The following is a 21,923-nucleotide window of genomic DNA, read 5'->3' as shown; positions in this document are numbered from 1 at the left end:
TAATTTTATCCATAATCATCTTGAATCTCTGAAATGCTGGGATGGCTTAAATTCTTTATCATGTCATAAAGGATATTTTGGGAGATACAGATGTTTTTATTTGGAGGGCTCCAATAATTAACTTGGGATACATGGCCCATTTGTTTTGTAACATTGTATGTTAGGTAGTATCTTTGTCCAAATCAGCCATTGCTATGGATGCCATTCTGTGTCATCCAACAGGATATACATAAAGTTTGTATATTTTACTCCTTACTTTGCAACATACAGCCTAAATCCTTATTTGAGTATATATTTATTGCCATGGAATGTTATCATTCTTAAGACAGAATGAAACACCATACTGAGTATCACTGTTGAATATTTGTGCAAGCCATTTACTTGAATTTAAAATCTGACCCAAAATTAATGTTTAGGTTATTCTTTAATCATTTCTACATAATAAGTCATAGGAAATAGGTTTTCTGTAACCACAGGCAAAGATTATTTTTTCCACATAATCAGATGAAAAAAGGTATTTGAAGAATGGAAGATGATGTTGACACTATCCTTTCAACTATCCTCTGAGAATAAATATTAGATTATGGTGAGATGGGAATATTTCAGTATACAGCACTATAGGTTCTTCTGCAACAAGAAATTAATTTAAAAACTCAAAAAATCCTGCTTCATCCCTGACTTTGAAGAATAGTAAAACAGATACTGGCCAGATTTGCTATGAAATTGATGAAAGGGCCCCAGAACACAAAAAGTATAAACTTAAACCTTATTATATGATATGCAGTCCGTAACTTGCATTTATTCTTGTTGCTGTTTCTATAAGTGGAGTTATGTAACTGTTAAAACAATGGAGCAAATATTTCAAGAGTTTATTATGTATTCTATATTAATTAAAATAATATTTAAACTTGGGACAATATCCAGGAGTATAAGCTTCTTTGGATTTCTTGTTCTGAGAATCAACAAACTCATATGGAGAAATCTAACATCTCACCAGCTTGCAAGATAGGCTCTACCAACAGTGAAGAATCTAGTCACTAATAAATCCCAAAAGAATATCAGTAGTGTCTGAAGGATTCTAAGCAATCAACCATAAAGAAACAAGATGTTGAATCATCGATCAGCACAGGATAAGTTTCTTTTACTTGACAGGGCACTGGATCTATCAGCAGGCAAACTCAGCAAACAATAAAAGTAGAAGATGAAGTGTTTATGGTTACATCACTGGAATGTTGTTGGTGGTTTTTTTTTTTTTTTGGTAATTTGATCCATGAATGGTTTTGCAAGCACTACCTCCAAAGGACTTTCTTAAATCTTAAGAAGTCCCATTAAACCTAAGTAGAAGATGATGCCATTTTAAAGCTACAATTTATACATACTTGTAGAATAAACACAATTTTTTGAAACATTTAACAAATTACGTAGATTCTAAATTGTAAGGAAACACCAGAATTAAGTACAGTGAAATAGAATGTTGAATAAACTGCCTATTCATATTTTTAATTTTAAAAAATTATTTCACAGGGGCTTTATTCATAGATCACAACAATTCCATACTTCTGTTAATATCTACTTTAAAATAAATTTGGATGAATTACACTCTGATCCACTGAAAATAAGAAAAACCAACAAATAAATAAATACATTTTTATTTAATTTATGTGTCACCCAATTCATCCAGAGGCGACAAACATTAAACCTATGTAAGAGTCTTGACAGCCCACCTGTGAAATTCTGATAAATCCAGAAACTGTTATAGAGAGTAGAACTTAAATTTCTGTGATATCTCAGTTTATTTCAAAGATCAGATATTTTAAAGTAAATAAATTCAGGAATGTTCTTTCTTAGCAGAAAGCAAACCATTTTTATTCCAGAGGTATAATACAGTCTTAGAATACTGTAATATCAATAAAAATATAGCAGCCTTTTATTTTGAAATTTATTTATAAACTTTTCATTTATTTCTTGTGTAAATGTGATCCTGCTGGCATCACAGCAATAAACTAATCCACCGAAAGGTGTTAATAATATGGTAACTACAGGAAATTGGCAGGAAAGTATAATCCGTGTTTTTTCATTAATTGTGGGACACACATGCTCTCTTTCCAGCTTGCTTGGTTTTCCCAGTCTCTTTATGTGAAACTTTTTTGTTTGGTTTACTAGGGAAATTTCAATTGAAGATATAGCAAGGATTGTAGCCAAATATTGTTTGGTTGCAGTTAAAATGTGGCAACAGTTGATTGCATTAGATTAATATCTTTTCCTTTTAGTTTATATTTTGTATTATTGCGCACTTTTCTGGGATAACTGTGATGTCCTTTGCTTGTTTTCCTGCTTTATTATTTCATATGCTTATCTAATCTTTGATTACATAAAAGTAATTTTAATTAGCAGTTTTGTTTTCATTTAGATAACTAATAAACACAGTGATGAAAATCAGCTGCCTGGAATCACTGCAACAATGAGATGAGCAATGTATAAATTTAATAAATAAATAAATAAATAAAATGGTCATAATAGGTTCCTGAATTTTAAAACTAGAGGTTGATGAAGAACTTCCTATTCACCAGCAATTATCCAAGCAATACTTTGGTTCAGTTCTCTCCCAAATTGAAGAATCATTGGATCTTACAATCATAATTAGTGATCAACAAATCTTAGTGAAATTGTGATCCATAGATGTCTCTTCTGCTTTTCTTTTTCAGAAATCAAGCACAGAATAAAATATTTTTGTTGTAGAAACATGTAAATAATATTATTATTACACCCCATGCTCTGTCCTGTGTCCCATTCCTGCTCTGTGATTCACTACTGCATAACAACAAATCTTCCTGTTACACACACATAAATGATACATTTTTAAAAGCCACCATAATAGCATCTTCTTTCTGTGTCTTCTATTTCTCTACATTTCTGCTCTGCCCAAAAGCTAATTGCTATAGCAATAAGACCATCTTTTTGTATGCTGTTGCATCATAATTTGATTTGAAAATAAGGCTATTTAGAGCCAACTTTGCATAATTTATTTGCTGTGAGATTTAATTGTCCTTTGTTATGATTGACATAATTAGTCTGATGTACAATGTTCTGATAAATCTCATAAATCCTTCAGCATTTTTGAATTCCTCTGAGGCAGACTGTTTCTTTATATAGATCTGACATTTCTCTAGAAAACCATTTTTTTTCCTTCAGGGCTATCATAAATTGAACTGGAAGTTTTTCTTATGCGATAAGATTTACAATACTTTTGAAAATACTTCCTGGAATTAATCTTTCTTTTTCCTCTCATCAAGGTTAATGAGCCTTTCTAATTTTAATTTTATTCTCCTTTATTCAAAGTATAACCCTTCTTTGGATTTTTCCTTGTTGTAGATTCCATTATGTTATTCTAGGATCACCATAAAGGTTTCAATAACTTAGGGCAGTATTTTTTTTTTAGGAATATTGATGTATTTTTAGACTATTCATATGACATTTATCAATCAACAAAGATCAGGTTTGAAAACAAAATCACATCCAACTCTAGTTAGAATTTTATTAAGCCTTTGTGCAACTGTCTGTTCACATTTGTATATTACTCCACGATAAACAGTTTATAAATTATCTGCAGGGAAAAAGGCTTTAACTGACATGCAAAGAATGGACTTCTGTTTGTCTTCCAGAGGATGCTGAGACAGAACTGACAAGAAAGAATTAATTCTACACCTTCTACTAACCAGAACAGGAGGCCTTAAGATGTTTCCCTGTCTGTGGAAGAAACCCCAATATTTTTCTTCTCCTCAAGGAAAAGTGTGCAAGCACCTCATGGTACCTGTGTACAAACTGCTCAGTACTTTGTAGGAGATTGCAGCAAGAGCTCATGAGGCCAAGCTTATGTAATTATTTATTTTTTGAGTCCAGAACATCTTAATTTTTTTTAAAAAAGTAAATCCAATATAACAATCTAAGCAAAGAAAACTTTCAATATTACAAATGTAAAAATTTCAGCACAGAGGGAATTTAAAACACTGATGTGACATTATATAACATTTGAGGCCCAGAAAGTAGCTGCCTGAATAACTTTATCATTGGCCAGGATCAAATAATCCATTGTATGGGGCCTATCAAGATTATGGCATTTCAGTCAATGCTTAGGACTCTGCAATTCCACACATGTTCAGGTTCCTTCTCCTGTAATATAGCCCCAAGCTATATTCCCTATAGTAGCCAAGCCAGCAGAGGGGTGGTAATGGTGAAGGAAACATCTGACCTGGGAAACAGCTTCCAGAACCAAATTGAATAGTGGCAGCAATCAAGATGGTGCTCCTTAATCAAAATAGCATTGTCCCAATTACATTGGAGTAGGAGGCCTAAGGGCTCTTATTGTTGTGCCTCCCTGATCCCAAGTCAACAAGAAAAATCACTGGAAGTGACCAGTTACAGCAGGGTTGTCAAACTCAAGGACCATGTGCCAGATTCGGCCCACGGTGCTTAGATCTGCCCCACTGGGCTGCCCTGGAAACAGTGCAGGACCGGCCTGCGGTGCCTCTGCCAGTGAAAATGGAGCTTGAAAGGGCCACGTTCAGACCTCCTGAACTCCATTTTCACTGGCAAAGTGTTGCAGGAGGCCGTCACAGCTGAAAACGGAGCCTGCGAGGGCTTGTTTTTGCTGGTAGAGCACTTGGGCCACCACAGGCACTCCTGAAATGAGTGACATCGAGCTAGCCATGCCCACTGTGGCCACACTCCTTGCCCTCTCGAGGTCAAACAAAACCCTGATCCAGCCCTCAAAGAAATTGAGTTTGACACCCCTGAGTTACAGGAAGACATCAGGAGGCTGAGGCTGATTAGGAACACTCATCACTAAAATGGGCAGCTACAATGATAGCAACATCTCTCGCTTCCAGTAGGTAACACCCACAGCAGAGTCCCTGTGACAGCACCAACCCACTGCCCCTCCACTTCAAAACTGGAGTGAAGTTACAATTTATTCCAGCAGGCTGAATGGTAGTGGGAGAAGCGAGAGATCCTATATTGAGAGTATGTCAGTGACAAGAGAGGAATGGACTGGTCTAGTAACGCCCAGCATTGGCAGTTCAGCTGCATTAAATTCAACTGCATGTAGCTTTTTTCACAGTAGAATTCTATGTAATACTGGTAGTCTTTGACTTACAACCATTTGTTTAGTGACTGTTTGAAATTAGAACAGCACTAAAAAAAGTGACGCCCACAGCATCCCCATGGTCATCATGGTGATCAAAATTCAACCACTTGGCAAATAGTATGTTATTTGTTATAACATTGTAGGGAGGCAGGGAATGCTGTGGGTCCCATCCCAGAGGGTGGACCCAGAAGCATTGCCTTCTCTGTGGTGGCTCTCTCTCTCTGGAACGTCATCCACCCAGAGATTAGAACGACCCCCAATCTAATACTCTTCTGGAAGGCGCTGAAGACTGCCAGCAGGCCTGGGGAATCCAGAGTGGGATTGGGCCCGTTAAATGGCTTGTGTGCTCTGCTTTCGCAGGGCAGGGGGTGGGAGGTGATTTTATTATATTATATTAATTTATTTGATTCTTATTAGTTTTATTGTTTTAATTGAGGTTTTATATTCTGTAAGCTGTCTTGAGTCGCCATGGGCCAACAGGCAGCAATATAAACAAACAAACATAGAATAGCTGCAGCGTCACTGAGTCATATGATTGTCATTTGCCACTTCCCAGCTGGCTTCTGACAAACAAAATAGAAGATCTGGATTTACTTAAGGATCACAAGATTCAATTAACGACTGCAGTGATTCGCTTAACGATGATGGCAAAAAATTGGGCATGACTTACTGAACTGCCTCGCTTAACATCAGAAATTCTGGTCCCAATTGTGGTTGTAAGTCAAACGGTGTCTGTATTCCTTTGGAGAGAAGGGACCCCTCTTTTTCAGAGAGATGGCTATTTCTACTTCCACAAGCCCATCCAGTGAGTCCCATCTACCCAATCCCCTCTCTGTTGACAGGCACAAGGACAGCCTGAATGAGCAAGAATATAACCTCATGTTCAGAATCTCTGGCTTCAGGCATCCAAGCAACATGTAAGATCATCTCACTCCTGCAAGGTGTTAGCCGCTCCCAATAGCTATTCCATGATCTCAGCTTATCTCCTAAGTAATGATTTCATCTAATCATCTCCTCAGCAGAGAGGGACTATGTCTATCAGCTCTGACTTTAAAAAAACCGATGGTTTTAGAAGACGGTAAAAGAAAAGTAGGAAAAGGGTTAAATAGATATTAAGGAGAGAATTTCTGCTGTTGGGAACCTGAGAGGAATGGTCACGTCTGGATATTTTAATGGTCATGTCTGATCTTTTAGCTCTGGAGCGTTCCAAAGAGACCAAACATGGCTGGACCCTGTATTTTTGACTTCTCAGAGACCAAATGCTTAATTACTGTAATCTTCCACATATTCATTTATGGTAGGATTCCTGCCAGTATACTGCACAATGCAAAACAATGTTGTTTTTTTACACATAACCTTCTGAGGAAAGATTCTGGCTCTTCAAAACAAGCAAGCATCATGTTTCTATGATTATATCCATCGGTGAGACAAGTTTTAAACAGCAGGCAGATATTTATACTCTATAGACTAAATAGCATCTTCCATCTCTATATAGACTTAAATAGCATTTTTCATGCTGGTCTATCTCTATGGGGGGGGGGGGGAGAGAGATCGGGAAAATACCTCAGAAAACAAATAGATTTCATGTTTACCTGCAGAAACACCAAGACAATGTCTCTGAACATCTCTGAAGTAACATTTCATAATTTTATATGAATGTTATGAATTGGTTAATTGTCTCAAATTTTATTTTTTTCCTCTTATGGGTTTTTTTGTAATAAAATGTCAATTTAAAATCATTAGGCTAACATTAGAAGCTGTACAGTATTCTTTCTCTAGTCTTCTAATTTTAAGATAATTAAAATGGTGATTCAGCCTGCCTACATTTCTGAAGTATGAGTCATTAACATTCAAAATTTAAGTTTATAGTTGGGATAATCTGGGAGGTTTTGATTCTTTACAGATCCTGTAAAAAAATTTAAAAATAAAGAACGTTGGTCTTACCTGAATGTGTCTTTTAAGGGGGGGAGAGGGAGTGGTCACACGTGGGTATTCTCAAAGCTTGATTGGTCCAAAGACTGAGAGTAAAGTTCTTAAATACTCCTTCCTTCCATTCCTTCCCAGTTTCCTTGAAGGCGAACAATCCAAGTGAAAACAAAAACACACAACAACAACCCCCCAGGAAAACTCCCGGCCCTCCCCTTGGCCCCTCATTACGATCAGGGCGGGTTGTGACCACTCCCTCTCCCCCCCTTAAAAGACACGTTCAGATAAGACCAACGTTCTTTTTCCAGTGGGGGAGAGGGAGTGGTCACACGTGGGACATACCCAAGCTCGGTCCCAGGGAGGGAAAACAACAAATAACTATGGCCCAAAAGGAGGATCTGCTACAACCCTCAGCAGGACCCTCCGACCAAACGAAGCCTCCGCCGAGGCAAACGAGTCCAGCCTGTAATGCCGGATGAAGGGTGTCAGGGACGCCCAAGTCGCCGCCCGACAAATGTCCCCAAAAGGGGCTCTAGTGGCCCATGCTGCCGTGGTCGCGGCACTTGTAGTGGAGTGGGCCATTATTTCCGAGGGAACAGGATGACCTGCCACCCTGTAGGCCTCCATGATGGCCTGCCGCAGCCAACGGCCAATGGTCGCCGACAACACCCTGGCCCCCAACGTCCCAGGTTGGAAAGAGACAAATAGTGCCTCCAATTTGCTAATCCCTGCAGTCCGTCGGAGGTAGATGCGCAGGGTGCGACACACATCTAAACGGTGCCAGAGCCTCTCCCTGTCACAAGATGGACCCAGACAAAAGTACAATACAATACAATAGTAGAGTTGGAAGGGACCTTGGAGGCCTTCTAGTCCAACCCCCTGCCTAGGCAGGAAACCCTATACCGTTTCAGGCAAATGGCTATCCAACATCTTCTTAAAGACTTCCAGTGTTGGGGCATTCACAACTTCTGGAGGCAAGCTGTTCCACTGATTAATTGTTCTAACTGTCAGGAAATTTCTCCTCAGTTCTAAGTTTCTTCTTTCCTTGATTAGTTTCCACCCATTGCTACCCTCAGGTGCCTTGGAAAATAGTTTGACTCCCTCTTCTTTGTGGCAACCCCTGAGATATTGGAACACTGCTATCATGTCTCCCCTAGTCCTTCTTTCTATTAAACTAGACATACCCAGTTCCTGCAACTGTTCCTCATATGTTTTAGTCTCCAGTCCCCTAATCATCTTTGTTGCTCTTCTCTGCACTCTTTCTAGAGTCTCCACATCTTTTTTACATCGTGGCGACCAGAACTGAATGCAGTATTCCAAGTGTGGCCTCAACAAGGCATTATAAAGCGGCATCAACACTTCACGTGATCTTGATTCTATCCCTCTGTTGATGCAGCCTAGGACTGCGTTGGCTTTTTTGGCAGCTGCTGCACACTGCTGGTCAGGCAGGATGACCTCCTGCGCCCTATGAAACGGAGTGTTAACCTTTGGAAGAAAGGTGGGGTCAAGGCGAAGAACCACCCAATCTTGGTGAAAATGGCAAAGGTCATCCTTAGAAGAAAGGGCGCCTAGCTCTGAAATACGCCGGGCCGACGTAATAGCCACCAGAAAAACCACCTTAAGGGACAAGATTCTCAGATGAACAGACCGGAGAGACTTGAACGGAGGACCCGTCAGTGCCCGAAGCACCAGGGGCAAATCCCATGTAGGGAACCTATGAATGGGGATAGGCCTGAGATTAGCTGCCCCTTTCAGAAAACGCTTGATCAGAGGAACCTGAGAGAGGGAGGAAGACCCCCCACCCCCCAAGACCGAAGACAGGGCTGCCACTTGTCTGCGCAGGGTGGTCACTGCCAAACCCCCTTCCAGACCTTTCTGTAGAAAGTCCAGGACATTGGGAACAGTAGCCCCTTCAGGTGAAACTCCAAGTGGGATGCACCACTTGACGAAGTCCGACCAGGTGAAATTGTAAATCCTAGTCGTAGACGGACACCTGGAAGCCTCAATGGTGCGTATGATGCTGGAGGATAGACTGGCCCTCCTTAGGAGTCACCGTTCAAGAGCCAGGCGGTCAGATGGAGCCACTGGGGCTCTGGGTGAACCAGGACCCCCTGGCGCAAGACCACTTCCTCCCGCGGAATCCTCCACGGAGGGGCTACTGACAGCTGCACCAGATCCGCAAACCAAGGCCTCCTGGGCCAAAAAGGGACCACCACTATGACTAGCGCCCTCTCCGCTACCACTTTCCTGAGGACCCCTGGGATGAGAGGAATGGGAGGGAAGGTGTAGAGAAGGCCCGCGAGACACCTGCTCCTGAGAGCATCTGTGCCCTCCGCCATCTGTGACTGAAAACGAGTGAAGAACTGGGGCAGTTGCATGTTTGCCGGGGAAGCGAAGAGGTCTACCAGAGGAAAACCCAGCCTCAGGCAGATTTTCCTGAAAACGGTTGGATGGAGTTGCCATTCGCCGTTGTCCAGGGTCTCCCGACTCAACCAATCCGCCTGGTTGTTGGAGAGGCCGGAGATGTGCTCCGACACCAAAGACAATAGGTGCCTCTCCGCCCAGCCGCCCAGTCTCTGGGCCTCCAGCCAGAGGGCCCGAAAGTGAGCCCCCCCCTGACGATTTATGTGGGCCTTGGTGGCCACGTTGTCCGTCAGGAGAAGCATGTGGCGACCGTCCACCGAAGTCCGGAAGTGCTGGAGAGCAAGACGAGCCGCCTTCAGTTCCAGCCAATTTATATTGTGCCGGAGGTCCGAAGGCGTCCACTTGCCCTGGGCAAAGCGAGAGCCCACCAGGGCCCCCCAACCAAACAGGCTCGCGTCCATGGTCACAGTCATCCTGTCGGGTTCCCAGAACGAGCACCCCCGCTGAATGGCCAGGGAGATCCACCACCTGAGGGAAGCACGGACCCCAGCCGGGAGGCACAGGGTCCGAAGAGAGTTGCTCATCCGCCCCCTCTGGAACAGAATGAGTTCCCACTGGAGGGGCTGGAGGTGAAGTCTGGCCCATGGAACTATCCCTATGCAAGACACCATCTTGCCCAATAACTGTGACAAAGTGAGAACTGAAACGAACCGACTTCTGATGACCTTTCCTGTTAGCTGTTGTAGGCTGGTCTGTCAATCCCGAGACAGACGGACCACCCCTGAAACGGAGTCTATGACTGTCCCCAGATGAAGAATGCGCGTGGAAGGGGACAGATGGCTCTTGGGAAAGTTGACCGAAAACCCCAGGGACTGGAGACTCCGAATGGTAAGGCGAAGATCCGTGACCCCCTGAGGGAGGGATCCCGCCTGAACTAGGATATCGTCCAGGTAACATTGAAGCTGTAATGGGATGGCCCGGAGGTAGGCCGCCAGTGCAGCTAGTACCTTTGTGAAAGTGCGGGGAGCCGAATCCAGCCCAAACGGAAGAGCCCTGTATTGGTAATGGTGGTCCCTGTGGGAGAACCTCAGGAACCTGCAGTGAGCTGGGAAGATTGGAATGTGAAGGTAGGTCTCCGTGAGGTCTACCGATGCCAAGAAGTCCCCTTTTCGGATGCCCTGAAGGATAGATTTGAGGGAAGACATTTTGAACCGTCTGTACACTAAGAAGCGATTTAGGTGTTTGAGGTCCAGAATCGCCCTCCAGCCCCCCGAGCTCTTTGGAACCACAAACAGGTTGGAGTAGTGGTCCAGTCCACGTTCCAGCTGGGGAACTGACTCCACTGCCTGAATGTCGAGAAAGTGTTTGACCGCTTGATCCATCAGGCGGTGGTGCTCCAGACTCCGAGACAGAGGGAACGACCTGAAGGAATTCAGGGTGGGGTGGGGTGGAGAGAAACTCTAACCTGAGACCCTGACGAACTGTGGACCTGACCCAAGCGTCCGATGTGATGTCATCCCAACGATCCGCATAGAGGGATAGGCGGCCGCCTATGGGACGACTCGGGTTCGAGTCACTTCCCTCCACGGTATGGATGACCGCCGCCCCCTCGAAAGGGCCGCCGGGACTGATGTTGGAACCTATTCCGGTCCTGATAGGGCGGCTGAGAAAGCTGTCTGTCGGACCTGAAGGAAGAGAAGCGTTGTTGATGGTCAAACCCAGAGGCCCTATAAGACTGTCTATGGTAAGGATGAGACCGAGCTTCGGGCTTTTTAGCGTTGGATGGGAGCACCTTCTTCTTGTCTTTATTCTCAACAAGAATGGGGTCGAGGGCCTCCCCAAAGAGGTAAGGACCCTTGAATGGTGCAGCCGCCAGATTCCACTTGGCCTTGTTATCCATCTGCCAGTAACGAAGCCATAACAGACAGCGGGAAGTGACAGAGGTGGCCAAGGCGCTGGATGCAAACTTCACAGAGTCTAAAGTTGCATCAGCGGAAAATTGGGAAGCTGCAATAATTTTTGTCAGGTCCTGATGTAACTGCTCGTCCTGGATTGGGATGCGATCCTGGAGCTGGCGGAGCCACATGACCATAGCACGGTTGAAATATGAGGCCGCAGCTGCAGACTTAATGGCCCATGCAGTGGCATTAAAATTTTTCCTAAGCTCTGCCCGCTTATCCTCGGGCTTCAACTTATCCACCGCATCCCCGGACACCACCGGGGAAGATGAGACCAGAGTAGCCACCGGGGTGTCAATGGAGGGCAATTGGATGTCCTGCGCAAAGGTTTGCTCTACATTGTAGAAGCGGCAGTCATTACTCCCAGGGTTAGAAAAATTAGAAGGGTGAGACCACTGGTTGGTCAGGACCTCCATGAACAAAGGAGGGGCTGGAATCTCCTCCTTGTTCGTGGCCGTGTTCGAAAACATGGCCATATCCGGGTCCCTAAGTGGGGGAACCGTGGGATCCCCTGTCCCCATCTTGGTGGTCTTCCTCGCCTTGTTCAGAAGGACCTTGAACATGGCCGGAGGAAAGAGACCTGAGGAGGAAGGAGGATCGGGCTGGTTCGCATCCTCGTCTTCTGAGAAACCCATATCCTGGAGATTTTCTTCCCCCATGACCGAGACCTCGCTAACCATGGAAGGGGATGAGGCCCTATACTGGTGCCGGCCCGTTCCCCCTTGGGACCTAGCAGAATGGGAAGACCTGTCCCGCTGGGCAATGCCCCGAGAAATGGCTGCAGAAATAAGCCTTTTAAGGCCTTCGGGAAGACGCTCCAAGTCCTCCATGTTGCCATAAAGATCACCAGAACCCTAAGGCGCCAGCCTGCGTGAGGCGTAATGCCCCTTGGACGTCCCTTCCAATGGATCAGCCTGACCCCCCCTTGCAGAACCTGGAGAGGCTGAAGGGGAGGGAGAGGGAGACCCCCTTCTCATAGAATAGCTGCGGGACCTGACTGGGGAGACTGAAGTGGAGGAGGGACTGAATCCCTGAGGAGAGGATTGCTCTGAGGGAGGCCTGATAGGCAATCTCGATCTGTTGGCAGCAGTAGGCCCTGCAGACCTGGCCTGCCTCTCGGCCCTGGGGAAGGTCTTTTCCAGGGCCTTGTGCCTCCTGGCCTCGTCCCTGGTGGGAGCTCTAGAGTTGCGCTGAGGCACAACAGGCCTGACTGAGGGATCCCCGGGTCGAAGCCCTTGCCCCAGGTCCTCCTCCCCCCTAGCCGGGCCTTCCGCCTGGCCCTGGGGAATCTCCGAGCCCTCCTCCATAGTCTTACACATGTGTCCAGATGAGTGGGAGTCTCAGGAATTCAGGCCACTGTAGGCCCCACCGGAGCCTGGAGTGGCAATGGGAGCCAGCTAGGTTCGAGGCCTCTGTCCCGGCCTTCCAATGGCTCAGTAGGCCGACCAAGGCCGTGTGCACGTGGCCCGTCCAAAATGGCCGGCGGAACTAGCGTGAGGCCAAGGAGGGCCAAAATCGCGTGTTCCGGCTCTCCTGGCCTTCCAAACGTAAAGAAGCCTCGTGGCGCTGGGGGCCTCGCGGCAAACTGTGCACACTCCCCCCTCGCACCTCTCTCAATCGCCTCTTAAAGCGCTCGTCAGTGTGCAAAAGCCGCCTGATCAAGCCGCGGCTTTTCCGGCAGCCCGCATGTGCCTCGTGGTGCCGCCACCGCTTCTCCCGGCCCTGAGGAAGGGCACAATGTAAGGCCTGCAGCTGGCCCCCCCGCAATCCCGGGGGTCAGGCTAAGGCCCACGGAGGGAAGGATAGCTGCCCCCACAGGGTCCTCCCCAACCGCCCCGAGGCAGAATAACTGTCCCTTGGGCCGCAGCTGCAAATTTAGAATTTAAGAGTATTTTAAAATGCTCAATTAGCCAAATCCGAAACCAGATTAAATAAGAAGAAAATGAAGCTATTTCCAAATTATTTCCTACCTACACACAATTCTCAACTGATTGGACCAAGAGGCTGAGAGGAAACTGGGAAGGAATGGAAGGAATGAGTATTTAAGAACTTTACTCTCAGTCTTTGGACCAATCAGGCTTTGAGAATACCCACGTGTGACCACTCCCTCTCCCCCACTGGAAAAACTAAACCTTCTCTGCTCTTGGTTGTAGAGAATAAAACCCAGGAAGGACTAGAGCAAGAGTAAGGATCCAATCATTGTAGCTTTATTAGGGTAATATTATAAATTAGGGAAGGTCTCTGTCTTTTCAAAACATATGTAAGTAGTCTTCACTTAACTTTCATTCAGTGACCAAAGTTACAACAGTTCTGATCAAAAGGTACTTATGACCCATTCTTGTAGTTATGGCTGTTGTAGCATCCTCACATCATGTGGTTGAGATTTGGGTACCCAGCAACCGCCTCGCAATTATGACAATCCGGCATCCCATAACCGGGTGATCACCACTTCTGACCTTCACTGCTGGCTTCTGATAAACAAAATCAATGGGGAAGCTGGCAGGAGGTCATAAACATGGATCACATGACCATGTAACGCTGCAACCATATGGGATTCACGTAATCACAGCAACTGGAAATCACCATCGTAAGTCACCAAGGTCACATGATGTTGCACCTTATGACCTCATCACTTAGCAAAACAATTCTCAATCACAAGTAAGTGAGGACTACTTGTAGTACAAAATAAACCAATTCAATTATGCCACATAGACAAATATATTCTATCCAGATCCACGTTGTCTTTTCACTCAAATAGTGTACTTTTAACATCAGGTTGGAGGTATTATTTTCCTCTTTAATACTTTAAGCATAAATGCTTCATTATCACAGAACACATTTTATCTTAGTAAATCTCTATTATATTGAATACAGTATGATGCATCACAAATAATATTTATTGCATTTTTTGTGAAGGGCAAAAATGTATTTTTTTGTTTTCAGTTGTGGTTATGAAGTACATAATCAGATACCGAGCAAGTTATATTATATATTTGTGACAGATGAAGTTTTATTTACCATAATACAAAATAGCTACTCAGTAGAAATAAAAGTTATTTGCATTGACTTTCATTTTCCATTTCATCACTATAGCAAAAAGAAAACATACTTCTATTTATATCTTTTCTATCATCAATTTTAACTTTGTTTATAAAGTGACAGAACTTTAATTAAACCTGTATCATGTGGTCATGTATATAAATTAAAATCTAAACAACCTTAAGAAGAGAAAACATGGAAGATGTATAGTTATTTTATAGTCAATACTAGGGGAAAAAACTAGGCTACAGGAATATGATCCTACCCAATCTCAAGATTTCCTAACATGAAATATTTACCCAACCATATAAAAAAGAAGTTAAATTGGAGAAATTGTTTTGAATATTCAAAACAAAGTACCCATTGTCACTAGAATTATTTCAACACAGTAGGTTTATATGGACATTTGTATCTATATTAATATGCTATGTTTTAAAGGACTGTAGATACAAATGAAATACATTCATATTCAGAAAACCTGAATGTGCTTCCACTTGAGAATTCACATTTCTAGCTATTTATAAATAAGCTAATAGTTTTATAAGGAAACCTTCATTTAAATAAAAGTAGCTGATCAGACAGATAAATGATAGCATAATCAAGATTGCCACTTTTTGTAAAGATATGGATAAACAATTTATTAAGTGCAGAGGAACAATAAATGAAATAGATCGGAATAAAAAAGTCCCTTTCACAGGTTTATCACATTTCTAAAAAGAAAAATGCATAAACCTAATAATAACAATTAACAATCTTCTTGCATTAGGAATTATTTTGTGTATTTGGTTTAAATATAGATAAATGGCCTAAACAGTGTGCTAATTTTAGTACATTTTACAGTTAAAGGTTCAGCAGTTCTTCGTCATGATTAAATTATGTTCATATGTGTGGAAAAATTACTTGCTTCATTACTTTATATAGAAATTAAAGAATATTAGAAGTCCCTTGCTCTGCCATACTTTGGCCTGTATGTAATAAAGTCTGAGGATATTTTGCAAACTCTGATTAATGAACTGTTCTTGTCATTTTAAATCCAATATAAAAGTGTTATTTGAAAGTGAAATAAATTCCATTAGAAAAATAAATGCAACATTTTTTTTTCAATAAGTATGTTTAATATTGCAACAGTAATAAAATCTTATTGCATTCTTATCACCGTCGTGAAACTTCACCAAAATATCAAAATACTCACTTTGAAAACCTATAAAGTAAACGCTAGTTTTACTAGACTTTCTCATGCAAAGCTTTACATCTTTTCTTAATAATGCCGTAGCATCACCCAAATCAACAGAGGAGAACCTATCCACATTAGTTTATTAAAATACAATTTCACTAGATTTAACAATAAACATCCACAGAGACTCTAATTAAATACTGCAAATACATTTTGTTACAGATAAATACGAAGATTTTGGTTTATGTAGGTAAAGTGGTTTCTCTCCCCCCCTCCCTTTTTGTTTTATTTTCACTCAAATGTCATTTTCAAAAAAAAAAAAAGTTAAAAATCAATGCAGCGTCCTTTTCGTTCCCAGTCTCCATAACGAGTTGGTTCAGGGCCTCTGGGACCACCCTTCTCTTTTGTTGTTGGATTGATATCATTGGGAAATTCTAAAAAAAATAGGAAAAAGAGGAGAAAATATGCAAACATCATAATGAATAGCAGATGCATTCAAATATCATCCATGTTGAATTGGATATTTTTTTCTTATTTTTAGCACTCTGTTCATTACCAGCACAATGGCAAAAATTATTCAGTATTTCTGTCTGCTAGTTCTCAGTCAATTTGATGAAAGAGAATCTGATTTTCAAAGAATTTTGTCAATGTTTTTATGCATACAGATTTTATGAACCGTGGTGGCACAGTGGTCAGAATGCAGTACTGCAGGCTAGTTCTGCAGACTGCCAGCTGACTGCAGTTCGGCAGTTCAATTCTCACTGGCTCCAGGTTGACTCAGCCTTCCCTCCTTCTGAGGTCGGATAAAACGAAGACCCAGATTAGTGGGGGCAACAGGCTGACTCTGTAAATCGCTTAGGCAGGGCTGTAAAACACTGTGACGCGATATATAAATCTGTGCTATTGCTATTCTTGCATTTTCAAAGTTCTGGGATAGCCAAAGTGTAGTTGTGAATATCCTGTCTGATACTATACAATAATCTCTTTGGTGTATTTGCTGCTTCCCAGGTTTCCATGTTTTACTTACAGATAGTCCTCAACTTATGACCACAATTGAGTCCAAAATTTCTTTTGCAAAGCAAAACATTTAAGTGAGTTTTGCTCCATTTGACTACCTTTCTTACCACCGTTGTTAAGTGAGTCACTACAGTTGTTAAGTTAGTAACACATTTGTCAAGTGAATGTGGCTTTGTTTGACAGAGATAGCAAAAGGTGATAAACTTGACCCTAGGGCACTGCAGCCATCACAAATATGAGTCAGTTGCCAAGTGTCTGAATTTTGATCATATGACCATGGGGATGCTAGAATGATCGTAAGTGTGAAAAACAGTCATAAGTCACTATTTTCCAGTGCCATTGTAACTTTGGTCACTATACGAACTGCTGTTAAGTTGAGGACTACCTGTATATCCATGAGAAATCTTTATATTGGCTTTCTTCAAAGTGAAACATAGGGCCACGCAGGGAGAATCCAGAGCAGAGGGGGAAAAAGAATTTTTGCCTGCCACCAGTAATAAAGTAAGCATTACACCACCGCGAGAATTTGAAAGGAATGCCATAATACTCCAGAATAAGGTAGAAAATACAAATTTATATCATAGAAAGATCATTTTTGCAAAACCGGAAGTCAGATTTTATACAGCCTTATTTATTATATAAGCCAAATTAATGGACGGTCTACTTGTTCTAGCTTTATCAATGGGATTAAAACTACCATGATCAATGTTCCCTCTAATTTTTTTTCAATGTGAGCAGAAAAGTATAGTGTTTGAGCAGCACATTTTCATGCCTGAGCACCTGAATTTTTTTCACAGATGTCACCTAAGACAACAACGAAATCAGTATTATTTGAAACTCAAATTTATGTTTCTTCAAGGTACCCGCTTAATTCAAAGTGTTATATAATATCAGTATCACTTAACAACGCTACTTCTTAGCAACCAAAATGTTGGCTCAGAAACTCTGGCATTTGAAGCACGCAACTCTTAAAGCTGTCAAGTTACAAGACCCTTGCACCCCTAACCTTTTAGGGAAAAAAACCCCCAGGGGTCTTCAAACCTGACAGCTTTAAGACTTGTGGACTTCAACTCCCAGAATTCCTCCTCCAGTCATGTTGGCTCAGAAACTCTGGCATTTGAAGTGTGCAAGTCTTAAAGCTGTCAAGTTACAAGACCTTTGCACCCCTAACCCTTTAGGAAAAAAAACCCAGGGGTGTTCAAACTTGACAGCTTTTAAGACTTGTGGACTTCAATTCCCAGAATTCCTCCTCCAGTCCTGTTGGCTCAGGAACTCTGGCATTTGAAGCATGGAAGTCTTAAAGCTGTCAAATTACAAGACCCTTCCACCCCTAACTCTTTAGGAAAAAAATGCAGAGGTCTTCAAACCTGACAGCTTTAAGACTTGTGGACTTCAACTCCCAGAATTCCTCCACCAGTCATGTTGCAGCGACGTCATCTGCATGGATCTGCTCCATCTTCAGCTTTTTTCACTGGGGGCAGGGCTGCTGCTGAAGATGCCGACGAGCTGCTACCTCCTCCTCCGCCAACAACACCACCACATTTGCACCTGAGCTCAGCGCTGCGTTACCCCTGCCCCCTCCTCCTCCGCCGTGCTTTTGAAGAGCCATGAGGCTTTTTTCCCCCCTGCTCCCCCCCCTCGCCTTCCTACTGGCTCCTGCAGCCTCATGGCTCCTCAAAAGCACGGTGGAGGAGGAGGAGGGGGCAGGGGTAACGCGGCGCTGAGCTCAGGTGCTCCGAGCGAAGGGGAGGCGGCGCTGCCATGCACAGGGATGCCGGCTGGAGCTTTGGCGGTTTTAACTCAGCCGCAGCGCCGGGTGCCAAATCCGGCAGTGCTGTTAGAGGAGGAGGAGGTGGCAGCAGTTCTTCCGGTGGCAGCGGGGGCTTTGAGGCTTCACAACTACCCTCAGTCGCCCCGTGCTCCTCAAAGCAAGTCCAGGGAGGTCTTTTGCGGGCAGCCCATTCTAGCTGCCTGCAAAGGACCTCCCCAGCTTCCGGAGCCTGTGGCAGTAGAAATCACTGCGCGGCAGTTGAAAACTGCTGCGCGGTGTTTTCTTGCCACGTGCACGGCCGCGCAGCCGCGCACCTTAGAGGGAACATTGACCATGATACACCCAAGTAGAACTCAAATGACATAGTAGTTTGGCATTATAAGGGTTTGAGGCTTCTCTTAGGCATAAAAGCCAGCTGGGTTGCTTTCGGCCTGTCACTCTCTTCAGTCCAACCCACCTCCTCTTATTGTTGAGGGAAACAATGCAGGAATATTATGTATGTTGCCTGCCTTGAGCTCAATGAATATGAATACACCGACCCACACTGACACACCTGTTGGCTTTTAGTTTCAGCGTGACTGGATATTATAAATTTATAGGAAGTTCTACAAGCAATAGCATTTGGGAATACCACTTTGGGAATGGTTCCCATGTTATGCAATTACTTAATTACAACTTTTTTTAGGACAACGTGTAATGGAAAGAAGTATCCATGGGTAGCAGATGACAAGCACACTGAAAAATAATGTGTACACTTTATGAATATATTATGTTCATTCCTAATATCTTGTGACACCATACTTGTATGGCACATTTGACCATGACTCAAGGGTCAGAGATTTTTAAAAAGCATATTTTTTGTACTGCAGTAGAACAGCATTTTTTAAAGTAAATTATATTAGAAAATGGAATTATGCTAAGTGATTTAAGTACATATGAAGCTACCTTCCTGTAGCTTCATGTCATACATATGTAGTTTCTTTGAAATGAAAAACTTTGAAAAACTCAAAGTTAATGGTATATTGTCTAAAACATCATATATCACAAAATATTTAGCTTACATTCATATTTAAAGAATAAAAGGTATTTGGAAAACCAAAGAAAAAGTGTAAAGTAACTAAAGATTTAATAAGACATGATGTAGGAATTATATTTTCTGAAGAGACGGACATAAAAGAAAAAAATTGGCTCAGAGTTCATAAACATGAAAAACGTAAATGGAGAATCAATGGGGCAGAAATATTTTCAATTTTTCCCTCAACATCTTTTTCAAGAACATTAAACAATCTTCTAGACATAATTCTATGGATTAATTTCCTTTACTACTTCCCTGAAGATATTTATAGCTTATCAAGACTATACATGTTTTAACACCATTTATTATATTTATATTTTACACACCCGCACTTACTTTCTAGTGACTCCTTTTCTACATTGGATTCTTCTGGTGTATCAAAACGACCTACTGGTGTTACTGGCTTCTTAAGTGGTTGCTTGGTGGGTTCACTACTTCGTTGTGCACTAAAGGTATTACTTCTGCTATGCAGAAAAGCTGAGCCTGTTACATATAAACATAAGATGTATGTTATAGAAGGCCTAGATTTTGAATGGCCCATGGAAATGGGCAAAACCAAAGATAGTTATCATGTAAGAAAAGTGTAAATATGGATGCATACAGAATACTTATGGACAGGTTCCTGTTTGTGCCAGAGACCAATTTAAGAAGGAAGAGGCCCAGAGTCAGAAACTGGATGTGCACTTAAGAAAGTGCTATATGAGAATGCACAGGATCGCATTAATGATAATCTGCGACCAACCTCTCTATACAGTAAATATAGTAAGATTTTCATTGTGATCTCCTGTGAAGTGCCTCTCTTTTTTGTGCAGCTTTACAAGACCGCATTTGGAGCCGGGCAACTGCTGTAATTACTGTTTTCAAATCCTGGTAGCGCTAATTACAAATGGAAACTACTCCAGATTTGAAGATCTTTAGTATGACAGAAATCCTATATGGTATCATGATTTGCAGGTGAGAATCCCATACAATGATCCACGTGGTATGCTTAAATTGAACAGCATGTTCAGAATTCTGCTCCACTACACATAATACATTTTTCTTCCAAAAAGAAGCATTTATATGTACGATTTTCCTTGGTTACCTATCAACTGCCCAGAGTCAACGTGTGTGTGTGTGTGTGTGTGTGTAATTTACAGAACAACCCTTCGACCGGCCTGGTGGAACAAAGGTGGGTAGCAAATATTTATTATTTATTAAATTTAGGTACCACACATCTCACTATCCAAGTGACTCTGAACAACTTACAACAGAACAAACATTAGCATTTTATTGGGAGAGGAAGACATTCTTGTGTAGCTACTTACAAGAAATGAATCTGAAAATCCTGAAAAGCTTACCCGCTCCAAGATAGAGAAGCAAAAATAGTGGAAGAGGTTGTATCTATCCATGTACCTCAGAATAAGTCCTATTAAATACCTGGGACTTAACACTACTCCGAAGTACAGGTAGTCTTCGACTTACAACAGTTCATTTAGTGATGGTTCACTAAAAATAGTATACTAATAGTTACTCGTTTTAATAGTTACTAATTTAAGAACTGCAAGGTTTCACTTAACACACGTGGCAAGAAAAGGTTGTAAAATGGGGCAAACCTCACTTAACAAAGTTCTCACTTAGTATCATGAATTTTGGGCTCCACTGTGGTCGTAAGTTGAGGACTATCTGTACTGGGCAAACGAAGGACAGAAACGGAGACTTCAGCCAAAGGAGAGAAATAACGTCAAAGAAACCACGCTGTCCCCTTTTATGAGTGATCCGAGCGAACAAGGTGCCGGGGTGAGGGTGAGCTGCCCCTTTAAGAAATACTCGGGGTTGACCTACCGCCACCCCCCCCCCCCCCATACTCAACCTCCTCCCCAGCCCGGCCGCCAAACTCCGCTCCCCGCTTACTGGCTTGTCCGCCGGCGGAAGCGAAAGAGCGGCCCTGCCGGAGCGATAGCCGCAGAGCCATTTCCTGCCAAAGACCCGGGTCCCCTCCCAGCCTTGCCGCGCCTCTGCGCGCCTCCAATGCCCCAGCGAAGTGGGCGGTGCTTGTCAAGGAAACCCCACCCCTCGCCCGCTTCTTTTCCTCTGGCCTCCCGGTGGAGGACGGAACTGCGTTTCGGGGCTCTTTGCAGCTTTTGTCGTGGAACGTTGCGTTTTATTTAGAGTATATACAGAGGAGGAGGAGACGGGAGCCTGCTCGGTTTTAGACGAAGCCACGTAGACTGAATCGTGGGACCCGGCGTGAATTTTTCGCCAGGGGTAAAGCGGCGTTGGATCGCGATCGATCCCTGCAACACCCCATACGGTCTAAGTAAGCAACTACTAGTAGTACAGTATTCTTTTTAGCGACGCCCTTTCCTATTTTTGACAACCTCTGCAAACTATATTGGAACTACATGGGAAACCACTTTCTCTTGGGACGTGACTTTGATCAATAGGAGTAGGTTCTACATGAGCGAATTAGGCGG

At 43.0% G+C, this 21,923-nt stretch overlaps 1 protein-coding gene across 1 annotated transcript; it reads right to left on the bottom strand.

Annotated features, from left to right (window-relative positions):
* Positions 1-15,522: 15,522 nt before the first annotated feature.
* SDHAF4 (succinate dehydrogenase complex assembly factor 4) lies at positions 15,523-21,476 on the bottom strand. Its single transcript, XM_081942008.1, has 3 exons — positions 21,361-21,476; positions 19,804-19,950; positions 15,523-16,038 (listed from the first exon to the last, which is right to left on the bottom strand). Exons 1-3 carry the CDS (start codon positions 21,419-21,421, stop codon positions 15,929-15,931), a joined length of 318 nt encoding a protein of 105 aa, XP_081798134.1. The 5' UTR covers positions 21,422-21,476; the 3' UTR covers positions 15,523-15,928.
* Positions 21,477-21,923: the final 447 nt, after the last annotated feature.

This window comes from Natrix helvetica (genome assembly GCF_964273705.1).
Source record: "Natrix helvetica genome assembly, chromosome: 2".
Lineage (NCBI taxonomy): Eukaryota > Metazoa > Chordata > Lepidosauria > Squamata > Natricidae > Natrix > Natrix helvetica.
The sequence above is the reverse complement of the archived record's forward strand: the minus strand, read 5'-3'. Positions and strand labels throughout refer to the sequence as shown.

What these genes read in the sequence shown, in the direction of transcription:
- SDHAF4 (XM_081942008.1), bottom strand. Translation starts at nt 21,421, where the DNA reads ATGGCTCTGCGGCTATCGCTCCGGCAGGGCCGCTCTTTCGCTTCCGCC. An exon ending in TTCCGCCGGCGGACAAGCCA is followed by an intron (nt 19,951 to 21,360) that starts GTAAGCGGGGAG and finishes TATATGTAACAG; the next exon opens with GCTCAGCTTTTCTGCATAGC. An exon ending in AGAAAAGGAGTCACTAGAAA is followed by an intron (nt 16,039 to 19,803) that starts GTAAGTGCGGGT and finishes TATTTTTTTTAG; the next exon opens with AATTTCCCAATGATATCAAT.